The sequence below is a fragment of the Trichoderma asperellum genome, chromosome 3, assembly GCF_020647865.1.
Source record: "Trichoderma asperellum chromosome 3, complete sequence".
In the NCBI taxonomy this organism is placed as follows: Eukaryota; Fungi; Ascomycota; class Sordariomycetes; order Hypocreales; family Hypocreaceae; genus Trichoderma; species Trichoderma asperellum.
In genome coordinates, this window is record NC_089417.1 from 157,502 (window position 1) to 178,248 (window position 20,747).

A 20,747-nucleotide genomic window follows, 5' to 3' on the forward strand; every position below is an offset into this window, starting at 1 on the left:
GCAGCAAACTCGTGCTTCCTCCTTTCCTGCTTGTCACCACACGGTCGCTAATCGGTTGTCCCTGAATTGGCTAGTCTAAGCCCACAACATCACTAGCACGAAGCCTCCATATTCGTAGATCGTCAGTGCGACGAGGAATTCCCTCCAATGCAAATTACACGCGTCCGGAATACTGTAATGACAAGGCATAATGAAGGGAAAATATTTTATAAAGAGAATAAGGCAAAATAAGAATCGTATTACCAGCAAAGTTCTTCTCCTAAAAGTCAGCGGTGCGTTTTAAGTCACACCCAACTCATCCAACCACGACGGACACCCGGTGATTATTCGTAGAGATATTAGTAGCTATACTGACAACAGCTTTAACACCGCCAACTTATTGGATAGTCGGCAAAGTTCTCGAAGCAGAATGCTTCGCATTTCTTACTGAGCACTGCACACCAATGTGTCTGGTACTTAATCCCGATATATTGAAGAACCGGTACTCGGAGGTCTCCGATATGTGCTCCGCCAAATGTGAGAAATTGGACCGCATACTGTTGGGACACTACTCTGCAGTAGTACTAGTAATAGCAAATCTGGGCGTGGGACTGACAGCATCTCCACTCAATCCGATTCACTAGCACAGTTTGAACCACAGTTTAAAAGGCGCCATGTAGAGCCTTCCAAATTCAACGCACGACAATACGCTTGGGCCAACATGTGCAACGACAAACTTCATCAGTTTCTTCAGGCTCTCCCCAAATGTGAGCATCATGTTCACATAGAGGGCACTATCTCTCCAGAGTTATTTTTCAGTATTGCTTCTAAAAACAGCGTATCATTACCGTCAGATGACCCGGCTTTTAGTAGCCCGGCAGCTTTACAAGCGCGTTATCAAAATTTCTCTTCTCTCGACGATTTCTTGCATTACTATTTCATTGGATTTTCCGCACTCATCAATGCTTCGGATTTTGAAGCGCTGACATATGATTATCTCGCTCTTGCGTATTCACAGAATGTATACCATTGCGAGATATTCTTTGATCCGCAAGCCCATATCTCGCGCAATGTGTCATACCATACCGTTATCGCTGGGATGAATGCCGCAAAGGCAAGAGCTGCGGCTGATTTCCCTAAGCTCAGCGTTGAGTTCATACCTTGTTTGCTACGCCATCTGCCAGTGCCTTCAGCGCATGAGTTGCTCGTAGAGCTACTCGCCTCTGGTCACTTTTTTGACGGTACACTGGTCGGGTTCGGAATGTCTAGTACCGAACTAGGAAAGCACCCTTCGGTTTATAAGTCTGTTTACGATGCAGCCAAAGCCGCTGGGATTAATAACTTCACGGCTCACTATGGCGAAGAAGGTCCTTCAGAATATGTGAAAGATGCGTTATCACTTCTTAGCGTGAGTCGCATAGATCATGGTCGGCGCTCTGCTGAAGATGCAGATCTTATCGCTCAGCTTGCCGAATCAGCCACTATGTTGACTCTGTGCCCTTTGTCGAACGTCGTGTTGAAAGGGGTGAACAGGATACATGATATACCAATTCGAGAATTCCTAGATGCCGATGTGAGATTCAGCATCAATAGCGATGATCCCGCTTATTTTGGAGGCTATATAATGGAAAATTATTGTGCTGTACAGGAAGCTTTTGGATTGACTGTGGAAGACTGGGAGAAGATTACTCGCGGAGCTGTTGCAGGAAGCTGGTGCTCTTCAGAGAGAAAAGAGCAGCTTTTAAGGGAAGTGGACAGTGTGTTGCAAAATTGGATTTAAAAAAGCGATACCTGCGGGTGCATCTAGACTTACTTCTCTAGCTCTTAGTTGAAGGGACGAGGAAAGTCTGAAAGGAATGTGAGGTAGTTGGTACAATGAAACTATTGATCAAGGGGAAGCTCCCAGCTATAAATGTTTTATACGATAAAGCACCCTTGTTCCAAAAACGAATGCAAGCGCGGCCTATGCATGGGTTTTAAAGTACAATGTCTTTAATAAGCGATTGTTGGCGGCTACTGATAAGCAGCTTTATCATTTGTAAGTCCCAGCAGCGGAAATACAGCACATGGTACTTTTTTTTTTTTTTTTTTTTTTTTTTTGAAACTTACAAAGACGCATTAGCCATGTCTCAGCGGTATTGCATTGCTTCAATTACGGAGGTGTTGAATCAAGTCGCTAGCGTGGATAAATGGTAGCTAACCGTTACCCTGCATCTCTGAACAAAACATTGATTGGCACTTGAAGAGAAATGCATCTATGCAATATAAATCTGTATTAGTGAAGAAAGTTGGGCTAAAATAGAAAAAAAATCGTATAGATCTGAGTAATATTATTATATCTACAACACGATATCTACTTTGCTGACTTGCATACCAAAATCCCGTCCAAGATTGGTGTGTGTTGAAATTGGCAATAGATACATAGAGAAGCATTACCTGAGTACGCACTTGAAAAACGCAATATTCAATATCCATTGAAGTTTTGAATGGAAGTATATATATATATATATATAAGTATATATGAAACTATACATGCGTACCTTGGTAGTAGTTGTATGTCTCTCTAAAGTCGGGTTGTGTGGCATTGAAACGGTCAGCACAGCAGCATCTGCGCACATGGTACCGCATTACTAATATGCCGATCCGGGGAATATGCATAAAGCTGAGCCGCGCTGGCGAAAATCTCAGATTGGCGATTCCACAATTGACTTTTGAGGACCAGCACCCGCACCTCAACAATGGGCTTAATGCTAGTCGAGCGTACATAGAGAAAGAGAGAAAGTGGTAACAATGCATAAGCTCGTATCTGGGACTCCTTCTAACCTCTTCTCTGGCTGAATGCCCATTACTCTTTAGTACTTATAGAGGAGCAGGTGCTACATAGAGCTACTAGTACAATTCTGTCTATAGCAAGTTGTTAAAAAAAAAAAATTGGACCAAAACGTGCATATAAACACGATGCGCTTACTGACATACTAACTACTTTCAGGAGCGATCGAGATCTCACAGTCGAGTGGCTCCTTTAAGAAGACGCTTACTCGGCCGCACCAAGCGAGAGTCGCTTAGCTTGTGGCAGGCAGTAGAAGCAGGAGTATTTGTTCCCGCCCTGGTATATTTTGGGAATTAATATGTGTCCTACTAGCCTGGACAGATTTATAAGGCGCCTCGCAAGGTGGGTATAGAATCAAGAGAGTAGAAAATAAAGAAAATGCACAAATGGCAATCTACAAACATGTATACTATTACAAACAGCCCCCATCTCCAAAGCCCAATCCTAGCGTAGATATTCTAGAATATGAAACTCCAGCCCATCGGGCCCGATTCAAGGCACTAAGAAAAAATGCAAAAATATCTAAAGTAGGACGCTTTGCTCCGCGCGCCCCACCAGCGTCCAGCATTATTGGAATTCCAGGCGGGCGATTCGCCAGATGTCGAGCCGACCAATCTCCGGCGAACCGTCGTAGCGGCTCCGCCTACCTAAATTCCATGCTTTGGCCAGCCCTGTTCCCTGTTTCCAGCGTCTCGGGCGCGCGCCCACTGCCGTGCACCAGCAGCAGCGCTGATCCGTCTGGCCATCGCCCTTGTCTTCCTGCAACTGCATCCGAGGCATGCTGCGCGAGCATTCTGGACGCAATTAAAGCAGCGACACGACTGACTGCTGCTGCGACGGCGACGGCGACGGCGACGGCGACAGCGACCGGCCAGGACGACCCCCGGAATCGAAGCCAGGCACGGACGCCAGCAGGCCGGGGAAAAGAAAAAAACCGGTTTCCATACAGAGTACATGTAGTCTACTATACTGCTGCTATACTGCTGCTATACTGCTGTAATACTGCTGTAATACCTCCTGCATGCGCCCGTCATCGGCTCGCCTGCAAACCTCACCTCCATCCTCTCCCTGGCCAACGCGCCGGCAAGCATGTTGCGCAGGGAACGATAGTCGCGGTCGCTCCTGAGCAGAATGCCATGCATTGAGCCTGCCTGCCTGCCCCTTCGTTGCCCTCCATCGCTCGCTGAAAATGAGAATCGCCATCCGGGAGCAGCTCGCAGCGCTTGTCCTCTCGGCCGTCCTCGTTGCCCTCGCCATCATCTCCATCCCGACATGGATCTACGTCCACAACTTCGTCGTCGACGTCGAGTCCAGCGGCCTGGCGCTGACGGCGTCGCTCAAGGCCTCCGAGATCGCCTCCGAGCTGCAGCTGGCGCAGACCATCTGCCAGACCGTCGCCACCCGCATTCTGCTGCAGCAGGCCTTTGTCGACTTCTACAACCGCAACTCGTCCGACCCCTTTGCCAATGCCCGCACCGACCTGGAGAGCGCCATGAGCTCTAGCCGCCTCACCGGCCTGCTGCAGGCCCGGCTCTTCTCGCGCAACACGACGGGCGGCGGCCACGAAGGCCTCCTCAGCGTGACCGGCGCCGGCGTGGGCAATGCCACCGACAACATCCTGCTTCCCTACCTCGCGCCAGACGGCTCCAGGGTCAACCTGAGCGACACCGAGTATGGGTACCCCCCATCGCTCTACCCAAACATCACATACACGAACCTCGGGTATCCAAACCCGTACGTCCCGTCGACCCCGGCCTTTGGGGCCTATGCCTTTCCAAACGTCAACCTGAGCACCGGCGGCGGCCTTCTCCTTGGTCCGCTGGTCATCAACGAGACCTTTGCCTTGTTGTCTCTCACCATCCCGGTTAGGTCTCTCACCATCCAGGGCTTCATTCTGGGCTACATGACGCTCATTGTCGCGGCGGGCTCTCTGACCAGCGTCCAAATGTCACCCGAAGGCTTGGGCTCGACGGGTGTCGTCCTCCTCGTCGGGCCGGCCAATCCTTCTAATCGCTTCAATGCATCTTCACCAGCAAGCAACGACACGTACTCTCCCTCGGAAGATGGATTCAAAAACATTCCTGCTCACTTCGTCATCCCCCCCGTCCCAATCCCTGGGCAACCCGATCGGCATTCTGAGCGCAACTACGATGACGGCAAAAATTATGCACGTCCATTTCCGCTCCATTCATTTCCAAGCCTGCAGAAAGTGTATACTCAGAGGCTCTCTTCGACCAATAACTCCACTGTAGCCTTGTCAACAACCAATGAGCAAGGCGTTGCCGTTGCTGTAGGCGTCGCTCGCCCGGCATCCACCCTCGTCGACTGGGCCATCGTCATCGAAAAGTCCAAAGGAGAAGCCTACCAGCCTATTAATCAGCTGAGAGATATCCTTTTGGGGTGTGTTTTTGGGACTGCCGGCCTTGTTGCAATTCTAGTCTTTCCCTGCGCACACATCAGCGTACTATCCATCCGGCGGCTCAAGTCCGCGACAGAGAAATCTATCAACCCCCCAGGATATGATGACGAGTTTGACGATGGGTTTGATGAAGAGCACCCAAGCTCAGGAGCTACGAGTTCCAAGCGATCGGACAGGGGCTTTTTCGGGACCATCTGGCGGAGGATATGGCCGCAGAAGAAGGTTAAGCCGATAAGTGAAGATGACGCTCACCGACACGTCTTCAAAATCCCTGCCAGAGTTGAGGTTGGCAAACACTTCATCACCGACGAGTTAACGGAGCTCTCGCAGACGTTTAATGAAATGTCAGATGAGCTGTTGAAGCAGTATACGTCTCTTGAGGACAAGGTTGCCGAGAGAACGCGAGAATTAGAAATAAGTAAAAGAGCGGCGGAGGCTGCCAACGAGAGCAAGACATTGTTTATCGCCAACATTTCTCACGAACTGAAAACACCGCTGAATGGTATCATGGGCATGTGCGCTGTTTGCATGGAAGAGGATGACATTGTACGGATAAAGCATTCACTCAAGACACTTTATAGATCAGGTAAGCAGCCTCATTCCGTACACTATACCCCCTGGCTCGACTATGGTTCGCTCCATGTATCTCTTGTCTCCCGTCAGTAGAAGATAAAAGGGCAAATAGGGCACATGTGCACATTTGAGCTGCCGGCGTTCACACAGTATGCATGTATGCTAATTTGCTTCTGTTAGGCGACCTCCTGCTGCATCTTTTAGAAGATCTGCTTAGTTTTTCCAAAAACCAAATTGGCCAGCATGTGAGCCTTGAGGAGAGAGAATTTCGCCTAGGCGACATCAAATCACAAATGCTTTTTACTTTCGATAAACAGGCTCGCGAGAGCGACATTACCTTTACCGTCAGCTTTCTTGGGAGCGAGAATATTGAACTGGATGGAATCCTGAATGATAGTGCATTGGAGAAGAGACTGCCTGCCCTAGGCCCCAATGGCATGGGCAGACTGAAGGATGCTTATGTCTGGGGAGATCAGCATCGAATCTTACAAGTCATGATCAATCTGGTCAACAACAGCTTAAAGTTCACACCGGCCGGGGGAAAGTGCAGCTTAAGATTCGGTGCATTGCCGAGGTCGAGCGGGCCAATAATGATAGCAGGACTTCGTCTTTGTCCAAAAGTGGCTCTGCGAGAGTTGGGCGCAGCCGGCATCGAGGCAGCACGGGATCTACGCGCTCTGCTAACTCTAGAGCTACAAACACCTCTTCAACGGTCAAAGGTGGCACTGCTCTTAGCATTAATCCCATGGACCCCAAGGCTACTCCTCACGTTCAAATCCGAGAGAGGTCGCCAACGCCGCCTCCGCCAAATGCAAAGCCTTATATATTCGAATTTGAAGTAGAAGACACTGGCCCAGGTATTCCCGAACATATGCAAGATAAGATTTTCGAGCCCTTTGTACAAGGCGACCTTGGTCTTAATAGAAAGTTTGGAGGGACAGGCCTTGGATTGAGCATCTGTTCACAGCTTGCTAAATTAATGGGCGGATCGATCGCTCTTAAAAGCACCGTGGGTGTAGGGTCGACTTTTACGATGCAGATCCCTCTCAAATACGTCAAAGATCGTCCGCCAAGTACGGCTTCTAGTAGCACGAATTCGAGGCCGACAAGTGTCAGGTCCACAGCTGCTGCAGACGGTCACCGAAATTCCATGAACGGCTCCGCATCTCCTCTACAAGAGCCAAAATCCAAAAGCACGCCTGCTTTGATAGAAAACAAACTACCGCGTCTTGTGGGCCTTAGTGCCCCCTTTTTCGCTGCCAAGCCCTCGTCACCCAGCAAAGATGATAAAATCGCCACAGCGGTCATTGATAAGGCAATGGCAAATAAAACAGGCAAGGGCAGGTTGCGCGTGTTAGTTGCCGATGATAACGCAACCAATGTCGAAGTCGTCAGCAGGATGCTCAAGCTTGAAGATGTCTACGATGTTGCCATTGCTAAAGACGGCCAAGAAGCTTATGAGCTGGTCAAAGCCAGCATGGAGAAGAATCAGCGTTTCGATGTCATATTCATGGACATCCAGATGCCAAATGTTGACGGCTTACAATCAACGCGACTTATTCGAAAGATGGGCTACGTGGCGCCCATCGTGGCGCTTACTGCTTTTTCAGAAGAGAGCAATGTAAAAGAGTGTATAGAATCAGGGATGGATGAATTTTTGAGCAAGCCCATACGGCGGCCAGCCCTGAAAAAAGTGCTAAAAAAGTTCGTCACGATTCCGGAGGAGCCGGAGACGACTGCTTCGACGAAAGAAAAGGTATCAAATTCACATACAGTAAACGGAATGAATGGGAAATATAAGAAAGAAGCGCATATAGATTAATATAATTTTCATTAATTGGTTATCCGAAAAGAGCCTCGAAGCGCAGTGTCTAATTGCGTGAACACGTGCTGGGAAATTCTTACGTCCTGTATCACGTCGCTAGACTTTCGATAGTTTTAATAATAACAAAAGCAAGTAAACACAGACCCTTAGAAGCCATCGGATTCATTAACATAACATACGGCCGTTGACATGGAGCTATTTTATAACATGGGGTATAATATTCTTTGTGTACCCAGTTGTTCTTACATTGCCACCCTTGGTCTAACCGTCACGTCAAAGTTATCTTGTTTAACAAACCAATAATTTGTTGTCTTCCACTCGTTTTCTTGGTCTTGCAACTCAAAATCAAAATTCCTAATGAGCAGTGGAATCAGCTTAGACATTTCCAGGTAAGAGATATGACGGCCAATGCATGTTCGCGATCCCAAGCCAAACTAGAAGTGTGTCAGCTTAAATAGCTACTTATGTAGAACCTATAAGCGATACTCACTGGGAAATAGTATGCATTCATCCGAGATATCCTATCTCCTCCTTCCTTTTCTGCTTCTAGCCATCTTTCTGGCCGAAACACTGTGGCGTCCTTGCCGAAGACATCTTCGTTGTAATGCGCGGTCCAAGTATTAATGCCAATGGTCGTGCCCTCGGGAAAGAATTGCCCATTTAGATGTAAACCGCCCTCAGTAACATTTCTCCACAGAGGAAGTCCGGTAGCTGGATGGAGGCGAAGTGCCTCCTTCATTACTGCCTGCCAGTACGGCATTTCTAAGCTTTCCTTGAAGCTCAGATGGACATGGCCAACTCCATTTGTCGATTGATCGACTTCGTCTCGCAGTTTGCTCATTACATCTGGATATTTTAAAAGATGATATAAAATTGCCGAAAGGCTGATAGCGGTGGTGTCTGAGCCCGCAATGATGTTCGACATGCTCATCATGAACACATGATAGTCGGTCACCTTAGATGGGGCGTCTTTATTCTTAACCATTATTTTTTCGAGAAAATCCTCAGGCAATCCGTGAGCTTGTCCTCTGTCCTTTTCTTCCTTTATTTCTCTCTCATTCTTCCTCTGTAAAATTCTTTCCTTGACATAGCGTATGAGATATGAGCGCCCGGCTGCTCCTCCTATGCCGAGAAAACTGGTTACACTATAAATGTAAGGATGAAGAGAAGGGTATATGCCAATGAGAGTAGAATAGGCAAAAACCTTATTTAGAGCCCGCATTATGCTCGAAACATCTTCCCCACGGTTGAGGAATCCAAAAGGCTTGGAAAACGTAATATTTCCAATAACGTCGAAGGCGTAGCATTGGAACCAGTGGCCCATATTGATGGGCTCGCGGCTTTTTGAACAGATGGACATGCGATTTAGTAGGATATCTGCACATTCATCCACGTATTTCTCGTAGCTCACTAGGCTAGACATGCTGTAAAGTCCTTGGAATACTCTTCTTGTCTGAGCATGCCTCTTGATATCCTTATCTGGAAACAAGGTCCAGGCATCGGGACTCGGATGCTTCCACCCGTCGTACCATTCTGATTTCGGCAGTTTTGAACCGATGCCATATATTGTGTTTACTGATTCTGGCAAATCGATGCTAAACATGTTTGGCGCGAGCCGTACAATTGGGCCATGTTTTCTATGGAGCACAATGTTCTCTCGCTCGAATCCGCCTAGAGCGACTCGTTTAAAATACCAAAGTCGAGTAAACCGCGCCCAAAATGGACCTGGTAAATGCCGAGTTGATGAAGAGAAGCTCTTGGCAATAATAAAGAGACAACGAGCGAAGATTAGGACAAGTGACGTTAAAACAGCATACTTCAAGGTCAACATGACTGTTCGTTTGCTACCGAGACTTGATACGGAAGATGGGTTGTGAGGAATGCATAGCGGCCGAACGATACTCTCCACAGCCCTTCATATATATATATATACTAACGTATTTTGGATTGCTACCACTGCCATTAATTTACCCCAGATTATGCTCTTAGGTGCCGATTCGGACAATAGCTTGCGGGCCTAGCGGATGCTGTCGGCTTAGTTATGCCCGTTTCTGTTCCGCGATCGCATCTGGCCATTGGCAATCGCTTTATAATACCCTAGACGGCAAGCTGGTTTCTCCCAGCGCCGTATACTAAACTCCAAAGAGTAAGGCATTTAGGAAACAATGATTATCTCATCTTCCTCCTGAAGGGTGCGCTGGATTTCCGTCATTTCGAAGATTGACACCAAGAACCAGCCGCGGCTTTACCCACCTAGCCTAACTTGGAAGAGTAACTATGTGCGGCATACAAAGTTGTACGATTATACGACTTGGCGGTTAATCATCTAGCCGCAGCTTTTGTTACCATTACCTATGTGTCGAGAATAAACTAACGCCTGTTGATTCGCTGTGATAACAGAGAGTTGTAATTCCCCTATTCGCCTGGCTGTCCGGCTGATTGACGCTCGCCGATCTTGTCTGCATCGTTGCCATTGCCCACAATTTTGTTACTGGCCACCTCATTCTCGCCCTCATTCTCGCCCTCGTCGTCGTCATGCCACCCGGGTATTAATTCATTGTCCGCCTCTCCCTCTTGCTCGGAATCCCAGCCTTTCAGCACTCTTGAAGCTGCAGCGCTACCCACTATGGGCAGCTTTTTGATTCCAATCTTCCGAGCTGTCTCGGGTACCACATCGGGATCTAGAGCCCCAATCTGAACCAAAACGCTAGCTTGGTCCCAGTATACATGTTCATGATATAATTTACCCCCTCTGAGAGTAACAATACTAACCACAAGTATTCGGACTATTTTTTGGGTGGCTGGCACTCCGGGGAGAATCCAAGGCATCTCTTGTGTATGCTTGAATCGAACGTGAATCTCGTCAACAATACGGTCGGCCCCGATGGTGCGAGATATCAGAGTCAATTTGAGCGACTTTGGATTGCCAAAATATTGAGAGTAGAATTCTTGCAGTTCCTCAGCACCAATCCCCCCGGTCAAGGTAGGAATATAGGTAACATGCGGGCTCTTATGCGTTGTATAGGTAGACATCGTCGGCTGAAGGCTGTGTGTGAAAAATTTGCCTAATTCATATTTTAATATTGCAAATGAAAATGGTGGATTTGAAGATATTGCGTGAAATTAATCCCAGTGTCAGTGAGAAAAGAGTAACCTGTTCCTTACCTTGCACATTTTCTTCCCAGACATGTTCCAAATCCACCGTCTGTGCAAATGCTCTCCTTGCCGTGGCCAGACTTCGGCTCCATGCCAAGTCCGCGCAAATCATGTTATACTCATCCAAGTCATGCTCTGCAAATCCTGCCTGTGCTTGATAAGTATAACTTGGATAGGCGAGTTGAAGCAGGCCGCCAGTACCGATGCCGGGTTGAATAGTCCTGCGACTTGTGCGTTTTTTCCCTTGGATGCCAATCATTTGCGTCTGTTTCGTGACGCCGACATCTTCACCGGCGATGAAATGCACAAGAGCTGTGATGTTATTCGGGAACCGGCCCTTTGGATCTGGAATTTCGGTTGGATAGTAAGCAACAAGAAGCCTGAGCTTGAAGTCCGGGTTGTTGTCCATGATATGGTAATGCTTGAGACAAATTGCGGCTGCGTCACCATATGCTGTCAGACATCACGGCAGTCAGTCTCGCCTCTCTGTACATGTATTTGGTTTATATCTCGAGATTTACCGATAATCCCAAAAGTTTCAAACGCGCTAATAGTCTGATTCCCTCGCAGCCCTCGAAGCTTCTGCAGGTATTCATCTCCACCATTACCCATTGGGAGGTATTCGACGTCGAACCCTTCGGCCTGCCATTCAGCGAAGGTTACAGCGTCAAACTCGTCACTTTCTGCTGTTATATACAACTTCGGGGGGTTCCGCGGGAAATCACTGGACAGGAAATTAGGATCTCTGTTGTCCGACACATTTTGTGAGATGATGCGCGCATTCCGCCCTTCCGCTTCTGGGACAGTGGCTTTGATCAACTCTGCAGTGTTCAAATTCATTGTGAAAACGGAGTTGCTTTGCGTAAGGCCCGCGTTTCTAAAGCGACAGTTAATTGTCTATCTATCTATTATCGCCATGGTTCGAAAATACAGTTTATATGATAAAAGAAGCATTGACGCAACAATTCGTAATGAGCAGCCCATGACGTCAAGGCCATCATGCGTGTTTTCAGCATAGAGTTGTTAGTCCATACTCTTGGTGTGCAGATCGCATCCTCTTACGCTCAAGCTACGGATAGCAGCAACGGAGCTGACATTGATAGGCTGTAAATTCAAGTGCGATGCGCTACAATCCATTAGCTCGAGCGACCGCTACGTGATGTATTGGGACGAGAGGCGAAGTTTGTATACAGAAGCTATGCTCTGAACGCATGAAATGTAGCTGCATCGATTTTTCTAAAATTTGTATTATTCAATTTCTCATTTGACAATGGAATAACGAGTTTCTAGATACATATTGGCTACTGTGTGTGCTCTCCCGAGTGCCCTGACCCTTTCTAACATTTGCCTCTAGCCATAGGCGCTTACACTAGGACAAACATTCGCTCAGACTTCGTGTTGTCTTCAAAAATCTCGCCGTCCATCAATCCGTCGCAATACGCCTCGCCCAAGTATTGGTACTCGTCAGATCCACACTGAGAATCCAGCTTCTTCAAAATGTGTGGCGTTGTGCCCCCGTGGAATATGACAAGGGAGTTCCCTGTTTCCATTTCTGGCGGCCCTAGACCTACATACCCAGCACTTGTCCGATATAACTTTCTCCTCATATTTTTGAGCATATTGGAGGTGAGAATATTCATATCCGGACTTAGGCTAACATTCGGATCGAGCCCAACCCTTTCAACGCTCTCGCGAGAAGGTCGCAGGTCTAATTTGCTAAAACGGCGACGAAATACGATGTACTTTGATGCAAACCATACCCTTGCTGAGGCGATGAGCAAGCCAGCCATGTCTGTGATAAAGTCCTTGACAGCCTCATAAGCAATTTTGCCTGCTAAAACCGGATTAACTGCGCAGATTTGTAAGCTATCCATCTCAGACATCTGTCTCAAATACCAAGGAACGATTCCTATTGTTTGATAGATACGCGTGATGTGATACGACGCAATTATCTCGTCCGATTTGATGAGTCGTTCTCCAAGTGTGTATATACTACTGTGCAAAGCATGAAGTCTCTCAAGACCACCAGATAGACCGAGAGCTTGAGTAAAATGTCTATAAGAAAGACTGGAGTCGCACAGGCGCATCAACAGTCCAAGTTCCGGTGTGTTCTCAGGGTCGGAGGGATCTTGTTCTTTATTCGCGACAGCTGCTGCTCTTGCGAATTGAGTGACTTCATCGAAAAACATTTTTGCCGTACGATATTCGACTTGTTCTGCCACTTGCGGACGAAGCTGTGCGCGATATAGCTGTGTTCCCACCTCTGCTATTTCGTCCACAGCGATTCCTTTGATGCGAAGATGGGCATGATTTCCCTGAAATGTAACAGGAGCTTCTTTCGTCGTCAACCCTCCAGAAGCAAAGGTAGGCTGCTTTAAGTTTGAGTATGCTACTGGCATAGTAAGATTCATCGCCCAGTCTGGCACCCACGAGGGCAAATCTGCTGTTTTCTTTGGGTGCTGGTTGAACAGCAAGACGTCGATGCTCTCTTGTAGAAGCAATCCAGCAATTTCAGAATACATTTGAGTGGCATTGGAGTTGTAGTCGACATGAACTTGCGCCCTTAGAACATCATTATTCGCCGCTAGTCCCAGTAAGCCGAAAATTCGGTCTTGTTCTAGCGTTACCCCGATTTTCTTATTATCATCATTAACGTTGTATTTCAGTACAAGGTCATGTAAGCCCAGTCGTATGCCTGATTGGTGAATTGCTTTACGCTCTTGGAATATCCGTCTGAGTCCATCCGTCTTGCCAAAAAGAGCGTCTCGCTGACGAAGTACATGTTGAGGCACTGGGCCGGTTAGTTGTCCTACCCAGTGGGTGTTATATATATTATAAAAGAGTGCACCAGAGCGGAAACAATCGAAGCAAAGAGCTTTTTTGCCGCATACAAAGATTACTGATGGAGCCAGACAAGCCTCTTGGATAACCCACAAGCGGCTGAACCAGTTTCGATCAAGTACATCGGCAAAGCCATCTAGTGGGAACCGGTCGCCGAATCGTTGGATCAAGTCCAGTAAATCATCTCGATCTTCACGCTCTTCTTCATTAACTGGAAAAGATGGATCCATTACGGCATCGAAAACGCGCATGAACTGGCTAAGCCGAGGCCCCATGAGTCTGCTTAGTATCCCCTCTTGAGACATTTCATAAACGAGATCAAAATATTGATCGGACTCTCGAGTTGGGGCACCTAGCCAGACAATTGTGCGAGCACACCGCGCATAAATATCTTGCATAAGCAATACTTGGTGACTCTTCTCGCTGCGATCTCTCTGGTTGATGCTGATTTGGTCGATGAAAAGATACTCCGTCATCTGAATGGAGACGAGATAGCGTAGCGCAATCTCCAATGCTGGGTAAATATACAGCTTATAAGAGCCTTGTTCTGTTTCGACGATGACCTGTCTACTCGGTTCTTGGTAACGCGGTCCCAAATTCCATGCATATGAGAGAGCATCGTAGTGCATGCCGGAATCAACATCGGCCTCTATTAGCCTGATTCGAATTGTGCCATTAGCGCCGGGTATGATAGAAGGCTTTGGCGGGAGAAGTTGGACTAGACGAAATATTCTCTTCAATGGGGATAAAGGAGGGTACTTGAAAGGCTTCAACGATTTGAACTCGAATAGCGACATATCGGTTAGCTTTAGAGGAAGTATTGATGGTGTTGAGCGCGGAAGCTGCCATTTTACTTGCACCATAGCCGAAGCAGCTTTTAAATGCTTTGACGTAGCCCCATGCCATCTATCAGGTGATGCATTTCAGCCGCACGCTGGCTGCCTTATATTCTGCCTTGTGTTGGTAGGCGCACAAGTGAACTCTAGATCAAGCTGATTTGAGTTAAGCTTAATTTAAGCATTTTACCACGTTAATTGCCCACAGAACACGTTACGCGGAACTAAGTTACTGACGCCTGGACGCTTTTATAATAGAGTACCTTTTACTTAGTCAGCCATGTCAATTACGACCTCGGTGACTATTATAAGTCGTTAAACATGACTCTTGGGTTATTTAACATATACATGAAGTTAGTATATGGTCCGTAATTTAGTCAAGCACAGTTTTGGATATGCTAGTACGCTGCATCGTGGTTGGCGCTCTACTGTCAAATGAACATTGCATCTCGTCTTGAGCTAATAAAAAACCAACCCTTCACTTGCACTTACGCTTGTGCCATTCGCTACTAATCAGTATCTAGTACTGCAGTCATGAATGATGGTAAACCTCAAATGTTGGCCAAAACTACAAAGCAGGGATTATACAGCGTTCTTAATCGACGCTCGCTCTCGCATATGAATGAGCTTTAGGTCAAGTTTTATTTATTTATTTATTTTTAATTTAAAGTGGATCCAATGATGTAGTTATCTTGATAATGTTGATTCCAAGAACCTTTAAATGCGTGCAAGATCATATATCGAATTGATACATCGGACTTTATTGATGTATTTATGTAAATCTCTCATACACTTGCTATGGCTCCCATAAGCTGCCGGTCGCTGCCGCATGACTGTGTTTCTTACTATTTTCCAAGTGCAATCGCTTCCCGACGACTCAAACTCTGAGGGTCAAAGTAAGGCTTCTCACCTAAGCTCACAGACCTTGATCCAGTCCGCTCACCAAGCCCTTGATTGATGTAATCTGGCGTAGCAGCGTGGTACACACTACGGTTATCCCAAATTGCCAGATCATTCACATTTTGCCAACGATTGCGAACTTGTAGATCATGGTTCTCAACGATTAGTCGAACAAACCAGTCGAGGAAATGTTTTGATTCATCTTCTGACAAGCCATGGATACGCTGAACATGGTGGCCCACGGCAAAGACGCTCTTCCACCCAGTAACAGGATTGGTACGGATCACGGGATGAATAGCTTCTAGAACGTCGCCGATGTTTTCGGGAGCTCCCCGAGGGGTGGAAAATAGAGAAAATCCGTTGTGGTCAGCTGCCTCTTTAAACCCCGGCTGTGCGTAGTAGGCAGTTAAACCATCCAGGAACCCCTGCAGCGGCTTAGAGATGCGATCATAGAGCTCATATCCAGATGCCCATAGTGTATCTGGAGAGGGACGACTATTAGCACTTTGTGGCATACTAACAGACTGCTCAAATGGTAAAGACTGCATACCTCCGCCAGTTGTGGGCAACTCTGTTAACCTCAATAGAGCGTAATCACTTGGGATGGGCTCAAATGTGATATCAGAGTGCCATTGAGACTTCTGACTCTGACGCTTATTAGTTTTTAAGAATCGGTCGGCATAAATCTTTTTGGCTTGTTCAGAAGAGATGACACTGATTTCGTTGTCTTCTATACCATGGTCCCGGGCGCCATTGTTAACGGGGTGAATATGCAACCCGGAGGTCGCTGGCTTTCCGGACAGCTCGCCAAGGCGCTGCACAAGTTCTTTTTGGAGGTCGTTTGTAATATTGTCTTGTTTCCGAAAGAAAACAACACCTCTTTGAGATACTTGAGAATTTGTTAGACAATTATTTTAAATAAAAGAAGCGTCAACATCTCCATATAGTCGTACCAGTAATCGCCAGATCTCTAAGCAGCTCGTCTGAGTTAGGCGCTCTCAGCCATTCTGCCAGATCAACGTCCACAAATTCTTTTCCGATAACTGGAGTGACCTCGAATTGTTTGAACTGATCGAGGGCACCGCTCAGCTTCAATGGTTCACGATGTCCGGTCTCCAGATTCGGCTGGACTTGCTCTTTCAAGCTCGCAACGGGCTTTTGCTTGGGATTTTCGGTGACTTGAGCCACGGTTTCTGTGACTGCAGGTGCCATATTTCCCTCTTTTATTTTTCTTGTTAAGTATAACACAAAGAGGGAGCTGAGATAGACTTGGGTATTCTGTAGCATACACCTTCTGCATGTATCTTGTGCTATGGCTAGGGGATATATACCCGGTTTATATATTAGCCAGCAGTGATGGCGTACGATATCCAGTGCTTCTTGATACAGCAATAGCTTTCTCATATACAATTGTGCAACACTGGCTATAATTTCATCATCTTATCTCCAGATATCGCTGTTGCCATATCACGAAAACGATTGGTAAGATTGCAATACACGCTTGTGTTCTCTTCTGGGCAGCGGAAGTCGGCAGCAGATGTGCGCGGGGTATCACCTAATTTTGCTCAATTTAACCCTGTATCATGGTTCAGATTGACGGCTTATCGGCTTTCAGGCGTGAGTCAATGATTGAGGGTGGTGTGTCCCCCGCGATTGCGTGCCGAATGGACGTTTGACGCGATCATAGCGCGAGATCACGAACGCAACGTGCATCGCGCAATTCGACAGAGCATTACGACATGTCTATAAAATTCATTTGAAAGTGATACGAAGAAACGGAAAGGATAACATATACAAGATCTTTCCTATGAGTCGGACTTCGTAAAGTCCATTTGGTTGAATTTTTTGGAGATGGAGCTTAGAGCTGGTAGGGAAAGAAGTGTGATTAGCCGTTCGGTGAAATATCAAAGATCTGGCTACAGGAATAACATAATGAAAGTATATTTCATCGGTCATGTTCGTGATATAGAGAGCGTTTACGATGGCGAGAAATGATGCTGCTTGGAAATCTCGCCCACTCATAATTCTACCGCACTAACACCTATTATGTCCACAAAGTAGGTATTCCCGGCGCTTTCCCGCAAGAGATGTTTAACTGTCACAGCTGTGTGGTTCTTGATTTAGCAACTATTTAATCATTTTCTATCCCTGATTACTGATTTTGCTGGGTTAATTACTTCCATTTTCTAAAATACTACACAGATGCATATTGCTACGCACATCATGTATCCCAGGCGCTAATTTTTGCGGCGCAAGTTCCAGCCTGCCGTCAATAACATGCAATTTCCTCCTTGGCGTTTCATTAATGAACTTCTATCTCTTTCACCTCCGTGAGTGGCCTTCTTGGTAGCGGATTACTACTTAGATTAAATCATGAAGTCAGGTTTTGAAGGAAGTTAAAAGAGAATTTGCGCAAGACTTCAATCTAGCACGGCCGCGGCAGATGCAATGCAGCGATTTGTACGCAGCAGAATTGTTGGGACCTTTGCAACAATAATTGGTATATCTGTGATTATTGGCCTGATGCCTTGCCCTATTTGGCATAACAATAAAACAGGCCGTTATAATTAAAATTTGAGAATATTGACACTTGATACAATTGGCATGATAGGCAACTAAGCAGTGGACCTGATTTTAAATCGACGTTCCTATTCTGGAAACAAATGCCAGTATAAAGTCAAATACAACTCCTGTATAGAGTGGTGACGCTACAAGTACGGACGCAGCTAAACCGCGTCCGGAAATATTTCATTATCTTAGATGGTAACTTGATAGAATGTAAAAGCACAAGAACGAGAAAGAGTATGATATTTCCCAGCGCGTTCACCTTTATTCAAAGCCCGCCATTAGTTCGTTAATTATATACGCAGAGTCAAGATCCATACCAAACGGTGGATCATTATTTCTCGGTAGCACAGACATCTCTGCTATTCCACTCAAGTTAGAAGAGCGAAAATTTGCATCAGATGGAAAACTTTCCAAGTTTAGCTCTGCTATTAGTGGTAGTGAATTGATGTCTCCCATCTCATTTATGACCTCTGGTTGTTCTGCCGCCGCGCCCTGGTTTGAGGTAGCCGGGCTATTTATGAGATTTAAGCGTATAGCGAGGCTTTGTACTCTGTTCCAAAGGTGCTTAGATGGACGAGAAAAAATTGCACGATTGCGTAAGAGGTTAAGACAGAGAATAGCGCTTTGTTGAGCGCTTTGAAGTGTCTCTGGAGACAGTGGCCGCTCTGCTACAGAGAGCACTGCATTTTGAGAAATAGCAAGCAGCAGAATCCCTAGCCCAGAGATCAGGAAGTAATTGGATTCCGGTCTCGCAGATTGAAACTGCGGCTGGTCGGCATCTATAGCGGCTAAAATGGATGATATGGAGGCCGCTGCGTCGACGCATGTGGACCAGATATCTGTGGATGGCATTCCTATGACTCCTTTCCCGAAGAGAACGAACCTCGCGACCCCAATTCGAAGGACGTATGCTCTTAGGCGAAGCGTAGCACTAAGATAGCGGTTCCATTGCTCAATTCTCTTGCCTTCGGCTTTGAGCTGGAATTCACAGTCAATGTTTTTGTACCACTCACTAAGGCGGTATTGGAAGTAGCTGTAAACTTCTTGGAACTCCTGAGGCGTTAACTGCGTACTATGCCTGCCAAAAATTATTGTAGTCGTAGGGTTGGCAATTCTAAGATACTGAATCATCGCATCCAGGTAAGGTGCATTAACCTAGGGAGCGTTATTGTTAATTTTGCCACTTCCATGGAAGCTACAGAGATGAACTTACTGGTTTGGGGAACGTTGAATCCAGAGCTAGGTCTTGCGTCATAGTCGAAAGTCCCAATCCATGTCTTAGTTGTTGCTCTAATACAAAAACAGACCATATAACGTTAAGTGCTTGTGTACGCGTCTCTATCTGAGGGAATGATCTATCCAGGACCATTTGTCTATTGAGGCCGAGTTCTACCACGATTCGCGCCACATTGCCCAAGAAACGCCAAGCGAGGCGCCACTTATGGGTATTGTAATAGAATATGCCCTACAATAGTGGCCATTAGCAAAATTCAAGAACTATTTGGCTTAAGCAGCCGCATACCACAAGTACTAGTAGAATCAAGCCATGGAGATCAGTGTTTGTATTCCAGACTATATGTTGGACATCCGGTAACACATCATCGTGGAGGCTTTGGATTAGATCTGAACCATTCTCATTTTCAGCTGTGAGAGCAATGGCAGCCATCATCTGAAGAATGGTTGCTTCGCTTCGTCTTAGAGGGAGAGATCCAGGCGCTGCGTTTAGCCCTTGAAGATGGCCATCGATTTCAACCAAGCGCAGCATCTTCGCTATATCCACTACTGGATACATCATTCCCGCTACATCATCGTATTTTTGAATCAAGCGAACAAGCTCTGCATTCTCTAAGCTGCCTAGCGGATTCGTAGACCTGCTATAAGTCGTGCGGCCAGAACTGGACGAACCCACGCTTATTCCTGCATCCCCCCACTCGCCAATATCAGCTGCAACTTTGTTAACAATCTGACCATGCAAAATGGAGAAAGAAGATGTCAAAGGCGGCTTGCAGCCTCTAGGTTGCAGAGCTCCTAAATCTGGCTCTTCTAATGCCTTGAGATTGTCATCAATGACGTGAATGCAAAATAATGCACTTGTCGAGCTTTGAATCACCGGAAGTGGCTCTTCACAATCTAATGGCGCATTGCTTGAAGGCCCTTTAACTTCATGCTGTTGCAATCTCTGAGTAGCCTCTACGTTGGAGACGCGCTCAAGTATTGCATCAAGTTTATTGTTCTGTTGTTGTAACAGCATCTTGACACTCTCATAGCCTGAGACGCTGATCCCGCTGGCGCCTTCTGCCGGTATACACACAGCACGGGAGTCTTCCTCTTGTATTTGTTGGCCCCAAAATCGTTGTTGTTCTTGCTGATTAGAATCATGTAGGGTACGCGGATTTCGGTAATGGCAAGATGTTGGATCTCTTGCCACGCAGTATGAGCATGGCTGCTTTCCGTTGCATCGCACTTTGGCTGCACGACAGCGATTACACGCGTATGCGATGTAGCGGCCGCGCTTCCGAACACCGCCCCCCTTATTACTGCCTGATGGTAGCATATGGTGATTGAAGTAAGCGGTCTCGAAGCAATTTTGCACCGTGGAGCGGAGACTAGTCTCTCAGGCGAGGTACTCCGTGTCTGGGCTAGGAGAAGAGCTCACGAGCCGAGGGTCAGTTAGGTGGCTAAAGAGTGAGTATCGGAAAGGTGGAATCAGCCCTCGTTTGGTGGTGAAGCAAAAGGTGCCGAGCATTTACAATCCGGCTGCACAATGTAACTCTGCTGCGGGGCGAGTTCTCCATTCTGTCATGGCTCCAGGGCAGATGC

At 46.8% G+C, this 20,747-nt stretch overlaps 7 protein-coding genes across 7 annotated transcripts; 2 read left to right on the forward strand and 5 right to left on the reverse strand.

Moving 5' to 3' along the window:
* Nucleotides 1-700: 700 nt before the first annotated feature.
* Nucleotides 701-1,942, forward strand: TrAFT101_004645 (uncharacterized protein; the record flags this gene model as incomplete). Its single annotated transcript, XM_024902612.2, has 1 exon — nucleotides 701-1,942. The coding sequence occupies one exon, from the start codon at nucleotides 701-703 to the stop codon at nucleotides 1,757-1,759; it is 1,059 nt and encodes a 352-aa protein (XP_024759982.1). The 3' UTR covers nucleotides 1,760-1,942.
* A 1,609-nt stretch (nucleotides 1,943-3,551) lies between these two features.
* TrAFT101_004646 (uncharacterized protein) lies at nucleotides 3,552-7,764 on the forward strand. The gene is made up of 2 exons (XM_024910999.2): nucleotides 3,552-5,814; nucleotides 5,982-7,764. Exons 1-2 carry the CDS (start codon nucleotides 3,999-4,001, stop codon nucleotides 6,641-6,643), a joined length of 2,478 nt encoding a protein of 825 aa, XP_024759981.2. The 5' UTR covers nucleotides 3,552-3,998; the 3' UTR covers nucleotides 6,644-7,764.
* On the reverse strand, nucleotides 7,617-9,504 carry TrAFT101_004647 (uncharacterized protein). The gene is made up of 2 exons (XM_024902611.2): nucleotides 8,117-9,504; nucleotides 7,617-8,060 (listed from the first exon to the last, which is right to left on the reverse strand). Exons 1-2 carry the CDS (start codon nucleotides 9,455-9,457, stop codon nucleotides 7,869-7,871), a joined length of 1,533 nt encoding a protein of 510 aa, XP_024759980.1. The 5' UTR covers nucleotides 9,458-9,504; the 3' UTR covers nucleotides 7,617-7,868.
* A 360-nt stretch (nucleotides 9,505-9,864) lies between these two features.
* Nucleotides 9,865-11,723, reverse strand: TrAFT101_004648 (uncharacterized protein). The gene is made up of 3 exons (XM_024900433.2): nucleotides 11,304-11,723; nucleotides 10,792-11,235; nucleotides 9,865-10,691 (listed from the first exon to the last, which is right to left on the reverse strand). The coding sequence occupies exons 1-3, from the start codon at nucleotides 11,620-11,622 to the stop codon at nucleotides 10,042-10,044; spliced, it is 1,413 nt and encodes a 470-aa protein (XP_024759979.1). The 5' UTR covers nucleotides 11,623-11,723; the 3' UTR covers nucleotides 9,865-10,041.
* Nucleotides 11,724-12,003: 280 nt separating this feature from the next.
* TrAFT101_004649 (uncharacterized protein) lies at nucleotides 12,004-14,476 on the reverse strand. Its single transcript, XM_024908341.2, has one exon. It carries the CDS (start codon nucleotides 14,418-14,420, stop codon nucleotides 12,147-12,149), a length of 2,274 nt encoding a protein of 757 aa, XP_024759978.2. The 5' UTR covers nucleotides 14,421-14,476; the 3' UTR covers nucleotides 12,004-12,146.
* Nucleotides 14,477-15,144: 668 nt separating this feature from the next.
* Nucleotides 15,145-16,816, reverse strand: TrAFT101_004650 (uncharacterized protein). Its single transcript, XM_024908340.2, has 3 exons — nucleotides 16,313-16,816; nucleotides 15,910-16,248; nucleotides 15,145-15,840 (listed from the first exon to the last, which is right to left on the reverse strand). The coding sequence occupies exons 1-3, from the start codon at nucleotides 16,761-16,763 to the stop codon at nucleotides 15,305-15,307; spliced, it is 1,326 nt and encodes a 441-aa protein (XP_024759977.2). The 5' UTR covers nucleotides 16,764-16,816; the 3' UTR covers nucleotides 15,145-15,304.
* Nucleotides 16,817-17,906: 1,090 nt separating this feature from the next.
* Nucleotides 17,907-20,632, reverse strand: TrAFT101_004651 (uncharacterized protein). Its single transcript, XM_024910998.2, has 3 exons — nucleotides 19,450-20,632; nucleotides 19,141-19,392; nucleotides 17,907-19,082 (listed from the first exon to the last, which is right to left on the reverse strand). The coding sequence occupies exons 1-3, from the start codon at nucleotides 20,479-20,481 to the stop codon at nucleotides 18,189-18,191; spliced, it is 2,178 nt and encodes a 725-aa protein (XP_024759976.2). The 5' UTR covers nucleotides 20,482-20,632; the 3' UTR covers nucleotides 17,907-18,188.
* Nucleotides 20,633-20,747: the final 115 nt, after the last annotated feature.